At 49.7% G+C, this 20,226-nt stretch overlaps 1 protein-coding gene across 7 annotated transcripts in view; it reads left to right on the top strand.

Moving 5' to 3' along the window:
* Positions 1-20,226, top strand: part of GALNT18 (polypeptide N-acetylgalactosaminyltransferase 18) — a 410,401-nt gene that overhangs the window by 219,580 nt on the left and 170,595 nt on the right. For all 7 annotated transcript variants that reach the window (XM_045038963.1, XM_045038961.1, XM_003993000.5 and 4 more), the window contains one exon: positions 13,521-13,713. In XM_045038963.1, coding sequence (XP_044894898.1) covers positions 13,521-13,713 — 193 coding nt within the window. The remainder of the gene's footprint in view (positions 1-13,520; positions 13,714-20,226) is intronic.

The raw sequence follows: 20,226 nt of genomic DNA, 5'->3' as shown, positions 1-20,226 counted from the left end.
TTCTACCCCACACAAACCTGCTGCTTTAGAAAGTCCTAGGGTGGGGGCCCCGTGATGATCTTGTGGTTTAACAAGCCCCGTGGATGTGTCTGATGCTCACTAACATTTGCGAGCCACTGCATTCCAGCACGTGGCCTGCTGGTCTAAGACCAGAAGAAAGACTGCAAGCCTGCAGGCTTCTGTGGAGAGCCTGAGACTGGAGAGAAAAGAGTAGAGTAATATTATGGAGGAAGGTATGTGCACGCTTCCCGGCTTCCTTCCCACTGCAGGTTCCCCAAGGCAAGGACCTCTGTGCGACCCATCCCAGAACCTAGGAGGCACAGCTATGCAGGCATCCGGCTGGTTGGGCTGATCCGGGCTGTCCTGGCACAAAGAGCCCCATTTCCTCCCTGCAGAGCCCAGCTATTCCCATCGCTACAGGAGAAGCATGCCACTTTAACATCATCAGGGTCAGCCAGCTAGTTCATTCCAAGAAATTGATGTGTGGAAACACTGTGTTTTATGTGTGAACAGTGAGGTGTATATTTAGAAGTCCGGGTGCTCGGCTCCAGGCTGTCAACTCTCAGGGAAAAAAAAAATGATGGTATGTGCTTCAGAGTTCATTATATCTCCTAGGCAGAATCCTAGGTTTAAAGGGTTGTTTTAAAGTAGCACATAATGGCACCTATAAATCCTGGTTCCTAAGATACACACATTTGTCACTCCTTAAAGTGAGTTTTTCACATGTGCTTTATATGGTTGGCTTGGAGCATAAAGACTCGGACCTTTAATGGAAGCTTTCATTCTGCATAATTTCTAATCACGTCCACTTCCATTTCCATGAGTGTGTGCGCACACGCTGAGCTCTGGCTGCCCCTACCTGCTCGGCCCTCTCAGCGGTGAGCTCAGCCACACCTAGGCCCAGACCCCAGCCTGTGCAGGACGGGCAGGACAGGGCACTAGAGAAGGTGTGGGATCTGTCTGGCTGTGGGAGGCCATCATACAGTATCTGGAATGGCCTCCCAGAGTCAGACGAATTCCCGTTCCTTGCCTGACACGTCAGACCAGAGAGAAATAATGGTGCTTCTCCCTAGACCGCCCCCAGATCATTCTGTAGTTCTTTGCTAGGACTTGCCATCTTCCTGAATCCTAGCCCACTTGTCTGGGCTGCCTTCTCCAGCCATTGCCAGCCCCTCCCAACACATGGGGTCTGATTTCTCTATCCCCAGCTTTGCCCAGCGTCCAGTTTGCAGGGACTTGAACATCCCAGACCATAACTGCCTTCTGTCTTTCCCAGCCGGGGCTGAATTAGGCCTCACTCAGCCCCAGCCAGGTGGGCTAGGGTTGTGACCCATGAGGCAGATACCAGGGGCTCAGAGGAGCTAGAGAGGCGTATCAAAGCCAGCTTCCTGGAGGCAGAGGCTCTTGGCCAGCACACAGAGCCTAGCTGACACCACCCAGCTTACTAGGTGCTAGGCACTGTTCTGAGTGCTTGACACAGATTTATTCCTACTTTCCTCACTACAACCGTATGAAGCAGTATTGTTATCCTCATTTCCAAGTGAGGAAACAGAGGCTCAGAGCAGTTAAGACCCATCCATCCAGTAGATGGGGCAGCCAGGAGCCATGGTGGCTTTGCTACCACTACCCCAGGGTTTGGCAAACTGCAGTCCACAGGCCAAATCTGACCTGCTGCCTGCTTTTATAAACAGTTTTCTTGGAACACAGCTACACCCACTCATTTACGTGGTGCCCAGTGCTGCTTTCTCCCTGCAACAGCAGAGTTGAGTGGTGGAGACTGAGACCATCTGACCTGCAAGCCTAAACTATTCATTGCTGGTCCTTTACAGAAAAAAGTTTGTCAACCCCTGCTTTACATCATATTGCCATCCAGGACTCCCATGAAATTGAAAGCAGATTATTCTGTGCACGTGTCGGTGTGTATTTTCTGGGGAGTGGTCACAGTCTTCATCAGATTCTCAGATGAGAGCCACCCCCCTCCACATACACACAAACACAATAGACCTGGAACTTTAGGGGGTTTTGAAAGGCAGAATTTGGGGGTAGCCAAATGCCAATTCCTAGTCCAAAGCACAGCAGTGGGAGGCAAGGCCAGTGATCAGGAGCCAGTTGGGAACCAGGATAGTTCAATCAGAGCCAGCGGAGAAGAGACAGAGGCAGAACGGTGATTGCCTCAGTACCTGCCTTGTGCTGTCTGGGGCTGTCCTTTGTTGTTCATTAGCTGGTGTATGAGGGAGGCAGGGCCATGCTGGCTTCAAGGTCAGGGATGACGCCCCTGCACAGCTCATGGCCACCGGCTACCCTCACATGCACCTGCTCCTTTGGAGAACCTGGCTGTCAGTCCTGCCCTGATAGCACCTGTCATATCCCTGCATGCAGTCTCACTGGAATGTCAGGGGTGAGAGAGCGCTGCGCTGAGGTCAGCGCTAGCACATGGTTGGTGCTCAACAAATGGTAGTTGTCATTCCTTTGCCTCCCTACAAACCTGAGGGCAAAGTATCAGAATCTCCTTTCTATTGATGGCAAAACCCACAATGATGGAGCTCTTATTGGGGTAAGCAGAATAACGACCATCCCCCCACCAAAAGGTGTGCACGTGACAATCTCTGGAATCTGTGAATCTGTTACCTTACATGGCAGTGGGGAATTGAGGTTGCAGATGGAATTGAGGTTGTTAATAAGCTGACTTCAAAATAGGGAGAGCATCCTAGATTATCCAAGTGGGTCCAGTGTCATCTCAGAGTCCTTAGAAGTGGAAAGGGGATCGGAAGAGAAAGTCAGGGTGATGCCGTGTGAAAAGGACTGAAGCCACTCATGTTGGCAATGGCCATCAAGTAAGAGGGCCTTGGGCCAAGGAATACAGGCAGCCACTAGAAGCTGGAAAGGATTCAAAGATTCAAGGATCCAGGGAAATGGATTCTCCTTTAGAACATTCAGAAAGGAAAGCAGCCTTGTCAACACCCTGATTTTATCTTAGAGAAAAAATTGTGATCATTTGTTATAGCAGCACTGGCAAACTAATCCGGAATCCAGTTCCTTAGACCACTCAGCCATCCTGACAACAGGAAATGAATCTGCTTACCAGGCATCTGAAGGTTTGCTAAACACTTTACTGACTTTCACCGCCACACTTAATCTTTACAGTGAGCTAGAGGTAGATAACATTATCCCCATTAGACAGATGAGCAAGCTCAGGCTCAGAAAGGTTCAAGAGCTGGATGGAGGTCACCCAGATAGTCAAGGGCAGAGCTGAGTCCAGAGCCCCTACAGGAAGCCACCCTTGCAGACAGGCCTTGGCCCTGCCTTGTAATGAGGCATTCTGTAGAAGTCTCTCTCTTTCCCCACAACACCCGTTGGGGGTCAGAGGAAGCTCTCCTGGATTTGCCTTTGCCACGATGAATAAAGTCATTGCGCAGAGGATTTAATGGTGTCAGACTTGAGACTGTCAGGGCTCCTTTCTTTTGATTAGCTCCAAGCTTTTTCTTGTCAGATTCCACTTCTTTCTCTTAGCAGTTCTGAGGATCCCTGGGAGAGAAAGCCTAATTGTGAGGGCTGCTGGCAAAAGACCTTTAGCTCATGTTCTAATGCACCTCCAGAAGCACGGAAGAGGGGAAATACCTTATGCAGAATACGTTATTATTATTATTATTAGGACTCTTAGCATATCAAAGGGTGTTTTAAAAAGTCTGAGAATTTTCCCTTGGGAGCCCAAGAAGAGGCACACTGTCTTGACATTTCGAGGAAAAGAAAAGCACCACGATGATGGGCTTAAAGTTCTCCTTTTTCTCCCAAATAAAACCCAAACACTGGGTCCGTCTTACCGGAGAGAGAGGGGACCCACAGTGTAGCAGATTTGTGCAGTGTGGGAGTTGAGGGTCGGCGGAGGCCTCCTGCCTCTACTTCCCACAAGCTCTCTGTGCTTCCCTGCGGCTGGGACTGGGCACAGAGGCTGGCTTTGAACCTCAGAGCTGGGTGTTGGAAGGGGAGGGAGGGGAGACACGTATCCCGGGCTGTGGAGACAGCACAGGGTGTCAGTTCAGGGTTAAATCCCTCCCTGGTGGTGAAGCGAAGCCGACCTCAGCAGTAGTACCCGGATGGCGGGCCTTGATGGAAACAGCCTGAGCTGCTCTGGCGAGGCCCAAGCTCGAGGCTCTTTAGTAGGAATAATGGTGACTTCTCACCAGCGGGAAGCCAGCAGGCAGGAGTTTCCTGAAAGCTGACAAGAGAAGTGCACATTTCTGGATATCCAGTTGCCCTTTTCTTTTTAGCCCCAAATAAAACATGCAGCAAAGCATCTCAAGAGTAAAAGAAAATCTTTCTAAAAATCATTGAATTGTACATTTGAGGTGGGTGAATTTTGTGTTCTATAAATTACCCCCCAGTAAAGATGTGGGACAAAATGAGTCAATGGAGTGGAAGGAAAGGAAATATCCTTTAAGAATTCTTATCTGGGATAGTGAGCAATGCCCCCTCCATTATTTAATGCTTAGCCTTCATGCTTCCAAAAGCTGTCTTCACTGTGATTCTACATAGCAGCTTGACAGGCTGTCCCCATTTCACAGGAGAAGGGGATGGGGCTCGAGGGGCCAGGCTGACGGTCTTGTCCGAGAGAGTGAATAACAACCCCAGGACTGGGGAGAAGGGGGCCGCAGAACATACCGGGAGGAGGACCAGGAGACAGGTCGATCTGGGTCTGTCCCTTGGAGAGACCTTATACACAGGTTCTGGTGCCCACTGCAGGCAGTCACCTGGGACCCGGGCTTGCCTGTCTGTCCCACTTCCCGCTGCCTCCTCATCACTGCATTCTGGATCCTATCACCAAACACCCCAAGCTTTGGCTTTGAGCCTGGCCTGAGGGCAGAAACAGAAATAGCAGTGGCTATAGGACTGGCTGCAGGGCAGAAGCAAAGGCCCCCTCCTTACACACCCTCAAAGCCTTCTGAACTCGGCCTGAAATAGGAATGAATGTATAGTAAAGTGAGTAAACCCACAAGAAACAAGAAGGCTCCCCTGCTTTCCTAGAGGTGCCCAAACTGAGGCACCAGAAGCAAAGCTGCCCCTTCCAAAGAGCACATGGCTGAACATGGGCCACGGGCCAGGGGTGCTAAGTGATGGGAGCTGAGTCCCGGGTGCCTCTCTCTGTCCGCTCGGCAGAGCCTGACCTGTACTGCCGCCCAGTCCTGAGGTGGGAGCCCCAAACCACTTTGGCCTCCAGCGGAAACTGTGCAGTGTGTCCCCTTCAATTGCTAGTTTAGGATTCATCCGAAAATCCGAGAGCCGAGATGGTCTTGGGTTCCTGCTCAGGGAGGGGGACGCCTGGGCCAGAGCCTCTCCTGCAGCTTCTCCAAATTGCTAGCGGCCCCTCACTAACGTGCACAGCGGGAGGCAGCTAAATGGCTCCGCTTCAGAAGACAGGGGTGGCCAGGAATGGGGGCCTGGAGAGGACAGGCAGTCAGAAGCGGATGGGCTGGGCAGCATTACAATGTTTATCTCACGCCCAAACCCATTTTCTTGCCGCTCCATTGTGCGGAGCAAAAGCTCCGTTTGGGCTGCTCAACAAAGCAGCCGCTCTCGAGCAGGTATCCTTCCTGTTTCCAGCATCAGGGGCTGCACGAGCCACGAGAGCCTTGGCAGAGTCTCCAGATGTGCCCTCGTGCCTGGCGGGTGCACCCGTGCACGACCCTCAGAGTTGCGGCTTTTGTTGCTTTAATTGCTCAAAGCCTCGCAAGCTGCTTTCCTGCCCCACTTCCCTCCTGTCTCTGTGAATTAGCATAGAGGCTGTCAGGACATGTATCTGTAATTCTCCGTTCTCATTAGTGGGCTGCACATGGGGCATATCTGAGACCATAAGGTGGCATTTCCCGATGCCCCAGGTGATCACTGGTAGAACTTTCTGGAAAACAGGTCATGCACAATGAGAACTGGGCATTCACATGGAGAAACAGATGAGCTGAGTGAAAGGTCTCTGGAAACCCATAATTCATATTCACAGGGGCCCCCTAGGAAGGGTTTGGAGCAAGTGATAGTCAAAACATACTCAACCAGCTAGGGCACAGGCACTAGCCATTTTGCATGAATGCTGGCCACAGCGTGGAGCAAGGTCCTGGGACTGCTGGCCAGACCAGGCATACACCTGTGGTTGCTGGCTGGTGGAGAGACCTGGAACATTCCAAGAAAAGAGCCAGGGCAGCCAAGGCCACCTGGAGGGACTCTGGGCAACAGCTTTTTACCAGCTCTGTGGAAGTATTTCAGTAGTTTAATGCTGCAGTGGACCCGAGCAGACCAACTGAAAGTCTCCCAGGGCCTGAAGTTTCTACAATCTTCAAGCCATTGTGTCTTGCTCCCAACATGGAGGTTGGCTGGGGATACGTCCCCGGGCTGCAGTTTCCTCTTGTCTATGATGGGGAGGGTAGGCCCTACATCACCCAGCCTCTGTGATGGCCTGGCCTCACCACCTGGCAGGGGCAGGACAGTGGAACTGGGGTAAGGTGTACAGGGGCAAAGGGTTTGCAGTAGACACCCTAGATTGGCATGCGGTTCCCTCTTCATTGGACCTCACATAATGCACTTTGCCCCTCCGCATAGTACCTTTGGTGATGGTTAGTATGTTGGGCTTTGGCATACATGCTTGTAGGTTTATAAGCTATTTCCAAATGTTATGTATGGCCAATCCTGGGCTGTAAGACTTGCAGTTTCCTTTATGGTTCTTCCATACATCCTGCTGTCCCAGGCCTACTGAGGCCCCCAGCAGCTTGGGTTCTTCTTCTCCAGTTTCAGCTGTGGGTAGCCATCTGTCCTGAGGCCTTGAGCCCCACACTGTGCTCTCTCCCGCTTCTGCATCCTTGTTCCTGTTGGTCCTGCCCTTGGGGTTCCCTTCCCCAGAGAGAGCTTGTGAATCTCACTTGTTCTTCATGTCTAACTCAAGCATCGCCTCCTCTAGGAAGCCTTCCTTGCACACCCCCCCTTCCGTCTTCAGTGACCCAGTGGCTGAGCACTGATCACATTCTCTATACGTCTGGCTTTTCCCTAGACTGCCTGCTGCATGGGGATAGGCACCAAGTCTGAGAAGTCTTTATATTTCCAATGCCCAGCAATAGGCCTGGCGCAGCATAAACTTGCTTCAATATTTGTTGATTATCTGATAAGAAGAGTTGACGCCCTCTAGGGCAGAGCTGACAGTGACTCCCAAGGCCCGGCAATGAAAGAGGTGCAGCCTTTATCCCCTCGGGATCAAGCTGACTGACAGCAGTTCCCAGATGCTGGCCAAGGAGAGCATTCTTGGAATGAGCAGGATTGGTTGTTCCCTGGGCCCCAAGGTGGGGGGGGGGGCTACAAAGGGAAAGGCAGGTTCTTCTAAGAGATGTCAAGGAGGAGTAAGTCAGCCCTTTTCCTCAGTGTCAAAAATGTCATGCTTTACACAGACGCATCAAATGTGCCTTTTCTCTTCAAAAGGTGCAGGGATTAGTGACCTTGAGTTGGTGGCAGGGATTTCTGTAGCAGGCACCTTAGAGACTGAGCTGGGGATGAGGTCAGGAGGAAGGCTGACAGCCACACGTCTACAGGAACTTTGGGGAAGGTTGGGGACACCTGACTCAGAGAGCTCAGGCTCTCTGAAGCTCTTGCGGTTTGGGTCAGACACTCCCCGAAGGCATCTTAGGTTAGTTTCCTGAAGACTCGGTCTTACCACCTCATTGTCCTCTACACCAGGGTTTCTGTGACTTTGGAGTCTTCATGTGGTCTTTCCAATTCTGAGCTCTTCCAGGTGAGAGCAGAAAGAGGAAGAGGCAAGAAACCGACACAGCTTTCCCTCCCTCCTTCCTTATTTCTCTACTCCCCATGTTTTTGGGGGCAATTCCTCTGTGCACGGTCTGTCAGGTAATTCCCTGATATAAGAGATTTACCAGAGTCCTGGGACAGGGGTGAGGGTTGTCTACCAATGACCACATTCCTTGGAACTCCCCAAGAGGCTTCTAAGAGCATAATCTCAAATGGCTTTGCATAAGTGAGCTAGGTAGGAAATTAACTGCACGCAAGTAGAATTTGCTTGCCCTTTACTGGCGTCACACTCCTGCTTGCTGACACAAGACTCCAGTCCCCTTTCAATCCCCTCTGAGGATTTGGTGAGTCCCTGGTGGATAGGGGGCTTACTGACTCCTCTTCTGACCTATTGCTACTGCCCCATTCATTCATTTTCCTGATATTCATTGAGCACCTGTTAAAACAGGCACTGTTGTAAGCACTGGGGGCTCCTCAGAGAACGGAGCAAGTCCCTGACTTCGTGGAGCTCACATTTGAGTCAGGAAAGACAAACAACTAGCAAGACAAATAGAAAAAGTCCTGTAGTGGGTGTGGAGGAAACACTGAGATTGAATGTTTAGAAAAGGCTTTGCTGAGAAAATGACTTCTGAGTAAAGACGGAAAGGAAGTGGGGGGGGGGGGTTAGTCATAAGGGTATAGAAGGAAGTGCAAGAGCAAAGGCCCTGAGGTGAGATATGCTGAGTGAGTCTTGCGAGGGGCCGAGGGGCTGGTGTGGCTGGACTAGAGAAGACAGGGGAGCAGTGGTAGGGGGTGAGCTCTGGAGGCTCTCAGGTTTTGATCCCAGGGAGCCTTGTAGGGCCTTGTTAGTGTTAGTTGGGACTCAGTCTTTCATGCCGAGGAGATAGTTGGCCATTGGAGGGTACTGCGCAGAGAGGGCGTATAGCATGGTAGTGTTTCCCCCAGCCTGTGGGTCTGCTCATGCCCTGTAGGGGGCTCCCCTCCTGCCCATGCCACAGAGCTCATAGTGCAGGAAGGTGGGAGAATGTCTCCCTGCCTCTGAGTTACACGGGTGCCTATCGGGTCTTATGTGTGGCTGTCTGAGGAAATGGCCTATGTGTTCCCTGTCAGCCCCCTCTCCCTAGGACCCAGACAAGCACCAGCACTGGGCGAGGAATGAACTGGGATTACAGAGTTTGTGCTGTACTCAGAACCCTCTAAACTCTGGCTCTGCCACCAGGCTGAGTTCACTGTGCCCCACTGAGCCTCCGCCTTGAATGAGCTCCCCTTGGGGAGCTCTCAGCTTTCTGGATATATACTTCTGAGTCACCCCTCAGTTGGTCAAGTGTGCCCAAGGAGGTCTAGACCCCAGTAGGAAATGTTATACTCCAGTATAGCCCAAGTCTGCTCCTAAGAGGAGCATTCTGGGCTGACAGACAGCCCTTGGTCTGGCCCATCACCAGATGTGTCCAGATGCCCCTGGACCCTGGTCCTAGCCTGGGCACCTCCCTGAAGCCTCCTTGCCCATCACAACACCATGTCAAAGATGGTCCTCCTTTGCTGAGGACCATGTAGGACTGTTTTCTTACTGGAGAGATAAAGGAGTTGGGTCTAGGACCAGTTAAGGGCAGGCCACTTGTCAGTGGACATGGAAATGCTTCATCTGGGGCCTAGACAGTAACTACATCTTTCAGAGCTGGGGACCTCAGGGCAGGGCCATTTATCTCCCCCATCTGAACTCAAGAGGTGTTGTCAGAAAAGCACCCTAGTGGGGCCATGGGGCTTTGTGGTTCCTTAGTAGCTAACCTTTATGGAGCTAACATTTATCATGTGCCAGGCACTGTGCTAAGCTCCTTACATGGAACATCTCATTGAGTATGCACACGTGTCCTATGAAAAGGTCACTGTTATGATCAATGACACTTTCTGGATGAGGAAACTAAGGTGCAGGTAAGCTAAGTCTAACTGGTAAATGGTAGATCTGGAGTGTCCCCAGGATTCTGACACTACTCTTTTTTTTTTTTTTAATTTGAGAGCGAGAGTGGGCATAAGTGGGGGAGACAGGTGGTGGGGGGGGGGAGAGACAGAAACAGAAAGACAGAGAGAGAGAGAGAGAGAGAGAGAGAGAGAGAGAGAGAGAATCTTAAATAGGCTCCACACTCAGCATGGAGCCCAATTTTTAGAGGCTCGATCCTACGATCCTGGGATCATGACCTGAGCTGAAATCAAGAGTCAGACATTCAACCAACTGAGCCACCAGCAACCAGTACCCTTAACCAGTCTTTGGATGTCTGGTATAAGATGTAGAGCACACATTTTCTTGAGGGACAAGATAGTTGAGAATTTTCGACTTTTTAGGCCACATGGGCTCTGTTGCATGTACTCAACTCTGCCCTTGTAGCTCTAAAGCAGCCGTAGATAATATGTAAGCACATGGATGAGACTGTGTTCCAACTAAGCATTATTTACAGAATAGGTGGTGTGTCAGCTTTGGCCCTCAGACTGTAGTTTGTCATTCGTGATATAGAGGGAAGAAAGTGAGGTTTGGAGGGAGCCAGACCTTCTTCAATGCCCCTGACCAACTGGATGACCTTGGATTGGTCATTTCACCTTTTCATCTTTGGTTTCCTCATGTCGAATGAATAACTAACCCTACAGGCTACTGTTCAACAAACTTATTCTATCTTTTAAAAAGTTTTGGGGCGCCTGGGTGGCTCAGTCGGTTAAGCGGCCGACTTCGGCTCAGGTCATGATCTCACGGTCAGTGAGTTCAAGCCCCGTGTCAGGCTCTGTGCTGACAGCTCAGAGCCTGGAGCCTGTTTCAGATTCTGTGTCTCCCTCTCTCTGACCCTCCCCCATTCATGCTCTGTCTCTCTCTGTCTCAAAAATAAATAAACGTTAAAAAAATTTTTTTAAAGTTTCATTTATTTATATTTTAAGAGAGAGTGGTGGAGGGTTGGGGGTGGGGGGTGGGTTAGGCGGAGAGACTCCCAAGCAGACTCTGCACTGTCAGCTCAGAGCCCGATGCAGGGCTTGAACTCACAAACCATGAGATCATGACCCTAGCTGAAACCAAGAGTCAGATGCTTAACCGACTGAGCCACTCAGGCGCCTCAACTAACTTATTTTAAAATGGTATATTGAGCCCCTCACAAGAGCTGTGTACCATGCTGGGGGCGCAGCAGGGAATAAGACAGATGTCAGCCTGCCCTCGTGGAGGGCACACCCATGAGCAAGACAGAGATCACCTTGGGTAAAGACATGGACCAGCACGGTGCTTGGCTCTGCACAGGAATTCAACGAAGAGGACTTCTTGCTGCTGCCGTGCCCCCCCCCACCCCCGGCTTATCATTCGAGACCCACTGCTCTCCAGTTCGTTGTGGTTTATACCCATGCCGAGCAAAAAGACAGGGGCGTGTGGTGGAACCGAGGACTTTAATATGTTTATAATACATTTTTATGCAATGCAGGTCTAATTGTGAATCATAATTTTTTCATTAACTGATCTCATTTTACTTGGTAATATCCATTTAGGTATGTGAGAGCAGTAAAACTCCATTTCTTTTAAATATCATATGATTCAGTTGGCTCACTGGTTTAGGTTTTTACTACCCCAACATTCCACATGAACGAGTCTTAACATCTTTTTAGGGATGGCGAGGACCTTGACGATCGATCATGTAAACCCTGTGCTTCCCTTCACTTATGCCTTGTAGGGGAGAGCAAGTGGGCCCTGAGTTCTGGCATGGAACTTGCAGTGGCCACCACAAGTACTAAAAACGCTTGCTCTGTCACAGAAATGCACACGCGGTTCGCATTTTACTCCTTATTAGATCCTAATCTGCTTTGGGTACCTGAGTTTCCTTCCGTGTCTTGAAGGAAAATTGGCGTGCCACATTTGTCTTTGGAACGCATGTGTGTCCCGGCCCATTGCCACGTAGAAGGTGTATGGTGTAGCAGTTAGGACCACCGCCTAGAGAGACAGACTTCTCAGGACTGACCCTCCACTACTTTGCCTCCTTGTGAGTGAATCAGGGCAAGTTTCTCATCCTCCCCAGGCCTCACTTTCATTACCTGTGAAGTCGAAACAATAATAGTTCCCACCACGCAGGGCGCGATGAGTTGATGTGGCAAAAACGTTCACAGCAGAGCCTGACTCATGGAAAGCACTCAGTGGGGACTAGCCATGATGGTTATCCCAGGAGATTCATGTACCTCCGGTTTGGGGTATGTCTGAGCTTTCCCCCCAAGAGGCGGTGATAGTAAGAACTGTGGTCTGCAGCTCTGAGCTCCTCAACCTTGAAGACTCTGCATTCTTAGACCTTCACCTGTGCCCAGCCTGTGCCTTTAAGTTATCCAACAGAGGTGTTTCATACACCTACTGGCTTCATACAGATGGCTGAGGGGGCATTGGCAAAAGTCCCAAGCCTGCCTGGATGGCTGAGGGGTCATTAGTAAGTATCCCAGGCCTGCCTCTTCTGTCCCCAACCTACTTCCGCTTCCTTCTGGTCTCTGTCTCGTTTCCAGACTCCCAGCACCATCTCTCACTTATATCATGTTTATGAGCATGGAGGGCATCGTCCAGTGGGCTTGGCATCTCTGTCCAATTGCTCTGATATCTGACCTTGACTAAATGACCCTTAGAATAAATTCCCAAGTCTTGACCCACCAGCCTATGTCGTGGAAAGACCTACCTTTTGCCCCCATAAAAGAAAGATTTAAATGCCCTGCCAGGCTCCCCTTGCTATGTGTTCCGCTGGTTACCAATTATTGTGTACTTTTTCTGAGACATATGCTGGCCGAAGTGCTGTATATACATTATTGGATGTAATCCTCTCAGATCCTGTGGGGACGGACATGGGTAGATATTAGTATGCCTGCATTACAAATGGGGCAGTCGAGGTACAGAGACATTGAGTGTTTGCTTGAGGCCATGTAGCCAGTGAATGGTGCAGCGGGAATTTCTTTGAATCCATATCTGTGTGAATCCAAAGCTTCTGCTCTTATAGGTAATAATGTCCTCTTCATTTTCTTAGAAAGTTCCAGGGAAACCATGAGCTCTCCTTATCCTAGTGTGGGGGCTGCCCCTACAAAGTCTACCAGGGGTCAATGAGCAGTGCCAACAATGCATGGGTGACTGGGGATTTTTTGGGCTGTCCTCTGTGCCAGTGATTCCCTATTTGGTAGGCACAGGCTGGAAGCAGCAGGAGGCAGTCTGGCTGGAGGTCCTTGGAGCCACATGAATGGGGCTTGGTGGGGCCAGGCAACTCATATCAGACCAGACAGCGGACAGGGAGGTGGGCTGGCAAGAGCTGGAAAGGGGAGCAGAACCTCAGCTGGAGGGCCTGGGTGTGGGGCCAGCCCAGGACCGGCAGGGAGTGGGGGTGCAATCTTGGGAAAGAGAAGTGGAAACCCACTTTGAGGGCTAAGGCTAGAGTCTCTGGTGGGGAGGCCGACTGGAAAGGAGGGAGTTCTCACTTGAAGCCATGGGGCATCTGGATCACATCCCTCAGTTTCTCGGTAGACCCTGTAGGATGTATTTCTGTATCCCTTGTGCCTAGTGGTTGTTGGATGAATGAATGGATGAATGGGTGGATAAATGAGTTTGGGGAAGCATGACGATTGCAGTCTGTCCTCCCCACAGCTCCCAAATACGGGGATAAGATTGTCGTATGCAAGGTGATGGTGAGGAAGGGAAAGGGGTTGTCATGGCATTTGCAGGGGTGCACTCTGACCCACTGTCTCCTTGTCCCTTCTTTCTCCAGAGGCTCCCGCCAAGCCCGAGGAGGCAGAGGCTGAGCCCTTCACAGACTCCTCTCTGTTTGCACACTGGGGCCAGGAGCTCAGCCCTGAAGGCCGGCGCATGGCCCTGAAGCAGTTCCAGTACTACGGCTACAACGCCTACCTCAGTGACCGTCTGCCCCTCGACCGGCCTCTGCCTGACCTCAGACCCAGTGGGTGAGCAGAGTCAGTGGCTGGGCCCTTTTTGACCTGACTGTGGGGAGACGGGGTCACCACAGTGCTGGGGACAGAGTCAGGACAGGGCCTTGGGGCTCCTGGGTCCCTCTCCCGCAGGGTCTGTGCCCTCAGCCTCCATTGGCAACTCACTCTCCCCCTCCCTCAGCCTCAGTTTCTCCATCTGCTAAGCAGGGGAAGCTTCTTTCATGAGGCGTTGAGGATTAATAACCTAATTTACTCCCTATGGGCTTTAGAATCATCCAGTATTCTTGTTAATAAGTCATTTTAACCCAATTAGTTGCATTTTTATGAACAATTATTTTTTTCCTATAAATTAGTATTTTAAAGTCTATCCATCTTCCAGGGCTAACAAGTCATTATGCCCGACGCAGAAGTCTGTCTTGACTTCTCTCTTTGTCACAGAAGACGTTCCTTTAAGATTCAGTTAGAGTTTTTATTACTCCTAATTATTAAAAGTGTGGGCACGTACCACAGCTGAGAAAATCTCATTAACTTTTGTGAGCTCCCCCGCCCATGCCTTCTTTTCCCCTCTTTCTCCTTATTTTTAAAATTTTCTTAAAGTTGCAAACCACAGTGAGCTTGTGTCTGGGGTTTTTAGGAAAAATCTTGCTGCTGGGTTTGGAGGCTATGTTTTTCTAGGGAGGAAAGTTCAGTTCAGTTCCACAGACATTTATTGAGCACCTACTGTGTACTGTAGAATTGAGTATGGTTTTTCCCTGGCCCAAGGAGAACCTGATTGGGTTCTAGGGCTGAGAGAGCAGCTGAGGATCTACAAGGGGCTAGAAGAGTATATATTCACATAAAGGATAGTTACTGAGCACTTCTTATGTATCAGCATAGTCTAGGCCCAGGGATAGTGCAGTGAACAAAACAGACAGGAATCCTTGCCCTCACAGAGCTTGCATTTCTAGATGGGCAGGGACACATAATAAAACAGGGGTGCCTGGGTGGCTCTATGGGTTGAGCATCCAAGTCTTGATTTTGGCTCAGGTCATGATCTCATGGTTGTGGGATTGAGCCCCAGCATGGATCCTACTTGAGAGTCTCTACCTTTGCCCCTGTCCCCTGTTTGTTCGTTCTCTCTCTCTCTCTCTCTCTCTCTCTCTGTCTGTCTGTCTCTCTCTCTCTCTCAAATAAAATAAAATAAAATAAATTTTTTTAAAGTAAAATATGTACCATGTTAGATGGTAGCAAATGTCATGAAGAAATAGAAAGTTGAAGACAGAGATAGGGATTTCCTGGAATAGAAGGAGGTGTTGAGTTTTTAGTGAGGTGGAGAGAAAGACTTCACTAACAAGGTGACATGTGAGCAAACATCCAGAAGAGATGAGGAAGCAAGCCATGCGGATACCTGGGCAAAAACTTTCTATGTAGAGCAAGTGCAAAGGTCCTGAGGTAGGAGAAGTGTGCTTGGCATGTTTGAAAAAGAAAAAAGAGGCCCATGTGGCTGGACCAGAGCAAGCATGAAGGCAGTAATTGGAGATGAGGGCAGAGGGGCAACAGGAAGCAGATCAAGTAGGTTAGTGGTTCTCAAACTTGGCTACATATTCAACTCATAGGGAGCTTTAAAATAATCTTGATGGGGCACCTGGGTGGCTCAGTTGGTTAAGCATCTGACTTCGGCTCAGGTCATGATCTTGTAGTTTGTGAGTTTGAGCCCCGCGTCGGGCTCTGTGCTGACAGCTCAGAGCCTGGAGCCTGCTTCGGATTCTGTGTCTCCCCCTCTCTCTGCCCCTCCCATGCTCATGCTCTGTCTCTCTCTCTCTGACTCTCAATAATAAATAAATGTTAAAATAAATAAATAAATAAATAAATAAATAAATAAATAAATAAATATCAATCTTGATGCCAGGGCCACACCCTAGACCAGTTAAAGAGTTTCCAGAAGTGACACTCTATCTGTATTGCTTAGAACTTTCATGTGATTCCAGTATACAGCCCAGGCTGAGAATTGCCAGGGAAGGGCTTTGCAGGCTGCTGCAAGGGGTGTACCTTTCACTCTGTGAGATGGGGATCCAAGGGCTTGAGCAGACTAGTAATATGCTCTGATTGTCATTTTTAAAGGCCCCTGTGGCTGCTGTGCTGAGAACAGACTGAAAGGGCCAGGGAGAAAGCAGGGAGTCCAGTTAGGAGGCTTCTGCATAGCCAGGTGAGACGCGATGGTGGCTTGGACCATGATGGCAGTGGGCAGGTGTTGGGATGGGGTTGGATTCTGGGAATATCCTGAAGGTGATTTTGTCTCCGCGCCACAAGGTCTCAGCCCTCCGGGAGTGCTGCAGGCACCGTGCCTGGGGCTGCGGAGAAGTAGGTCTGATGTGGGCAGAACCTAGACGCTCTGGAAGAAGAGTCCTCAAGAGGAGTCAGGGCCCCAGGACTTCTGCAGGGGCCTTGGCCTTGATCTTGGCAGCACAGGAGCTGCAGACTTTTTGCAGCCAGCTCTGATGCAAAACTCAGGCCTAGCTCAATGCACGTTTGTTCCACGTTAGAAAGGAAATCAGAAGGAAGCTAAGGAAGGAAAGGGTAGATCTTACAGACTGCAACATGACCATAACAATTAACGGTATTTACATAGGGCTCGACTTGTTGAGAATGCCCTTCCCTGTTGGACCACGCCAACCTGAAGTGGATGGAGGTAGGGAAGGAACTGGCATATTCTTCCCATTCAGGGTTGAGGAAACTGAGGAACAGAAAGTGTAATGAGTGTTATGTCTGAGGTCACACAGTTGGATAAGTAGTTGAGCCAAAACTGTGTATCCAGACGCCTAATCCTGGTCTTTGATGGTAGCCCGCAGCTGTCTTGTTAAGAGCCAACCGATGCCGGAGCCCCTAACCCTTCATTGAGAGAGGTGCCCTGTTGCTGTTCCTTCCTATTTCCATGGGAGAGAAACAGGAAGTTGGGGGGGGGGGATGATGGACAGAGGCCACATGGCCATCCCTTGCAAGCATGCTCTGGAAGAGGCACGTTTTGGGGGCCAGTCCAGCCTGGATTTCTGGACTTTGCTGAGAAAGGATCTTTGAAGGACTCCAGGTGGGCAGAATTCTGAGCCATTGGAAAGGAGCAATAGTCCCAATAGAAAGACCTTCCCTCTGCACAAAGCTACAGTTTATGGAGTTTCCACACCTCCCCTGTTGGGCACGGTGACTCTTTATAGAGGAAAAATGGAATCCCTGATAAAAGGTAGCGCTGAGCCTTCTGAGTGCGCCCCCAGCAGTCCTCTCTGCAGTGGCTTTAAGAATGCAGTTCCTCTTTATGCATCTGCTTGGAGGGGCTCTATCAGAGCCCGTGCCAGACACACGCCCAAGACCCAAGAGCTGTTGGGGGACCACTCAAAACAAGGGTGTGCTTAGGTAAAAGTGCCCCTCTTTGTTAACTTCCCTAAAACCATTCCTGCCTTGTAACAAGGTCATCGCTTAGCTTATCCTGTTTAACTCCGTTTGGAAACATTTGTTTCACTGTCTTTACTATCATCCTATTTCAAATTACATTGGCAAACATTTATATAGCTTGAGCCATGTTTGCAGGGATGCGTCTGGCACTTTTATTTATGTTAACTGTTTGACTCCTCGCAGTAACCTTCTGGAGTAGGTACTTGTCCAGGAAGCACACGGTGTTCTTTGCTCTCCTGCTCACAATACTTCTGACACCAGATGTGTCGGGTTTTTCCACACCAGCTGATTCTGTGACACCAGCTGGAGGCCCTACCATTCCATCCCGTTCTGGCACTCTCTACCTCTGGTAGTCAGTCCTACAGGTTATGGGCTCAGTCCCATGACGCTGCCCTCACTTCAGAGGCCAATCACAAGTGTCACGTTATCACCTGTGTCTCTGAATGACTGGCTATAAAGTGAGGTTCCCATGACCCATCCTTGAATTCAGGAACTTGCCTGCAATTACACAGAACTCAGGGAAATACTTACATGTGATGGTTGATTGTGAAGCATATAATACAGGATATGGATGAACTGTCTGATGAGGAGGTATATAGAATGGGGCCTGGGAGGGTCCCCGGCATAGGAGCTTCTGTCCCTGTGGGCTTGGGGTGCATCATCCTCCTGGAATGTGGATGTGTTCACCAACCTGGAAGCTCTCTGAAACCCATACTTTATGAGGCTTCATCATGCAGGCATGATCGATTATTAACTCATTTTCCGGCACATCTTCTCTCTTCAGAGGATTGTGTGGGGAGGTTAGACTGAAAGTTTCAAACTTCTAATTATGGTTTGGTCTTTCTGGTGACCAGCCTTCATTCGGGGCCCATCAAGAGTCACCTCATTAGATCAAAAGATGCTCCTATTGACAAACCGTAAGAGACTCTTAAATACAGGGAACAAACTGAGGGTTGATGGGGGGGAGGGTGGGGATGAGGGGAAAATGGGTGATGGGCATTGAGGAGGGCACTTGTTGGGATGAGCACTGGGTGTTGTATGTAAGTGATGAACCACGGGAATGTACCCCAAAAACCAAGAGCACACTTTACAGATTGTATGTTAGCCAATTTGACAATAAATTATATTTAAAAAAAAAAAAGATGCTCTTATCACCCAGGAGACTCCAAGGGATTTAGGAGCTCTGTCAGATACTACTTTCAGTCAGGAAATGACAAAGTGTTTAGGATCTCCATGTCAGGAACTGGGCTCAAAGACCAAATATCAGCAGAAACCAGGGGTAGAGACCAATATATATATTTCTTATTATTTGACATTATTATTATTAGTTTCCATTTTACCGAAGAGGAAACTGAGGCATGAAGAGATAAAATCTGCTTGTGGTCACTAGTGGCAGGGCTGGGGACCGAACCCAGGGTTTGTGTTTGTAACTGCCACCAGACTTACTGCCTTGAGGTGTCAACCTGTGACATTCTCTTGGGAGTGAGGACTGCTTTAAAGTATGTGGCACTGGGCTGATCAGTTCGTCTGAGTCAGGAAAGTCTTCTCTAAGTGTTGGAAGATCTGTTTTGGTGAGCATACAATCTATCATCAAGGTAGAGAACGATGCCGTTGTTACAGGTAATGTTGGGATTGAAGGTAGGGTGGGTGGGGCAGCGGCAGCATCTGGAGAGGAAGCACCATGCTAGGGACAGTCTCCAGAAGAATCAGGCCAGGTGGGTGTTGCTTCATTCTCAGTGCCTTTGTGCCCTCCTCCTGTTTGCCCGTGGGGACTTCTGCCCCTGGAGGTGTGCTTGGATTTCACACTCTGCTCTTTGTCCTTCCTCTTGGGTTTGCTCTTCTAAGTCCTAACCCTGACGTTATGCTTGGCTTCATTCCTGGACCAGAAAGTGGGTGTTCCGAATCCTGCCCCACCCACTCTTCCATCATCTCTGGCTGGTCTCTTATTTTGTCTCCTTTCTTAGTGCTACAAGAGGTAATCTGACCCATTTTTCCATCTGGCTAAAAGGACCATACTATACTCAGTGCCTTATACACAGCAGAAGGAACAAAGTCCAGCCAGCGTGTTGCTAGGCTTTATTCATACTATACTATACTATACTATACTATACTATACTATACTATACTATACTATAGTATACTATACTATACTATACTATACTCAGTGCCTTATACACAGCAGAAGGAACAAAGTCCAGCCAGCGTGTTGCTAGGCTTTATTCATCCAACAAACGTTTATTGAGCTCCAAGTGTGTGCCAGGTACCCAGTAAAGCGTCAGACAGAAACCTCAAGGAGCTAACACTGTAGCGGGAATCCAGATGGAAGGTGGTAGGAGAGCAGGACAGGTGATCAGAAAGCTTGCTGACCATCTCCTGGCCTCCCTGAAGAGGAGTCATTCCTACACGTTTGTAGTAAGTCAGGGGCTGGACTTGATGGCCCACGGAAGCCCTGTTCTTCTGTGTAGCAGGGAGGCAGGACCCAGAGAAGCATCTGCAAGGAGCTTCCCTTTAGGATCTGTGACGGCCCTCCCCTGGAAAAGGAAGGACATGGGAACCGGAAGTGTGGCAATTTTGTTAGTCTCATCCGGGCAGAGGAAGGACCATTTTCCTCTGGGCTCCAGGACAGTTGGCTTTGAGGGAAATCGAAATGCCATTCATTCTGTCTTCATTGTTGTAACAAGAGCAGAGTAGGCCCTTGGCCATCCAGGTAAGAAGACCCAGGAGAGACAGGGCCTTGGCATCCTCCTCTGGTGGTCTTCCTAGACCTCACCCCGTGAGGGTCCTTTGCTGGATCTGGGCAGGGCTATGCCTTCTTGCTTTCTGGGTTGGAGAGACACCCAGGCCTCAGGATTGAAGGGAAGAAAGGCTGCATCCCACCCAGGCTGGACTTTGCCCCATCCCTTACATCCCCAGGGGCAAGCTCCAAATGTTCCTCTGGCTTTCTCTGTATGCTCCTGCCCCACAGTGCTCACCCTCCTCCTCCTTGTCTGTAGGCTCCAAAATAACCTATGAGGGGCAAAAAGAGAGAAGGGAAAAAACAAGTCTTATTGGGGTGTGGACTACATAGGAATATGCATTTGTCAAAACTCATCAAGTTCACTTAAG

The sequence above is a fragment of the Felis catus genome, chromosome D1 (assembly GCF_018350175.1).
Source record: "Felis catus isolate Fca126 chromosome D1, F.catus_Fca126_mat1.0, whole genome shotgun sequence".
In the NCBI taxonomy this organism is placed as follows: Eukaryota; Metazoa; Chordata; class Mammalia; order Carnivora; family Felidae; genus Felis; species Felis catus.
The sequence above is the reverse complement of the archived record's forward strand: the minus strand, read 5'-3'. Positions and strand labels throughout refer to the sequence as shown.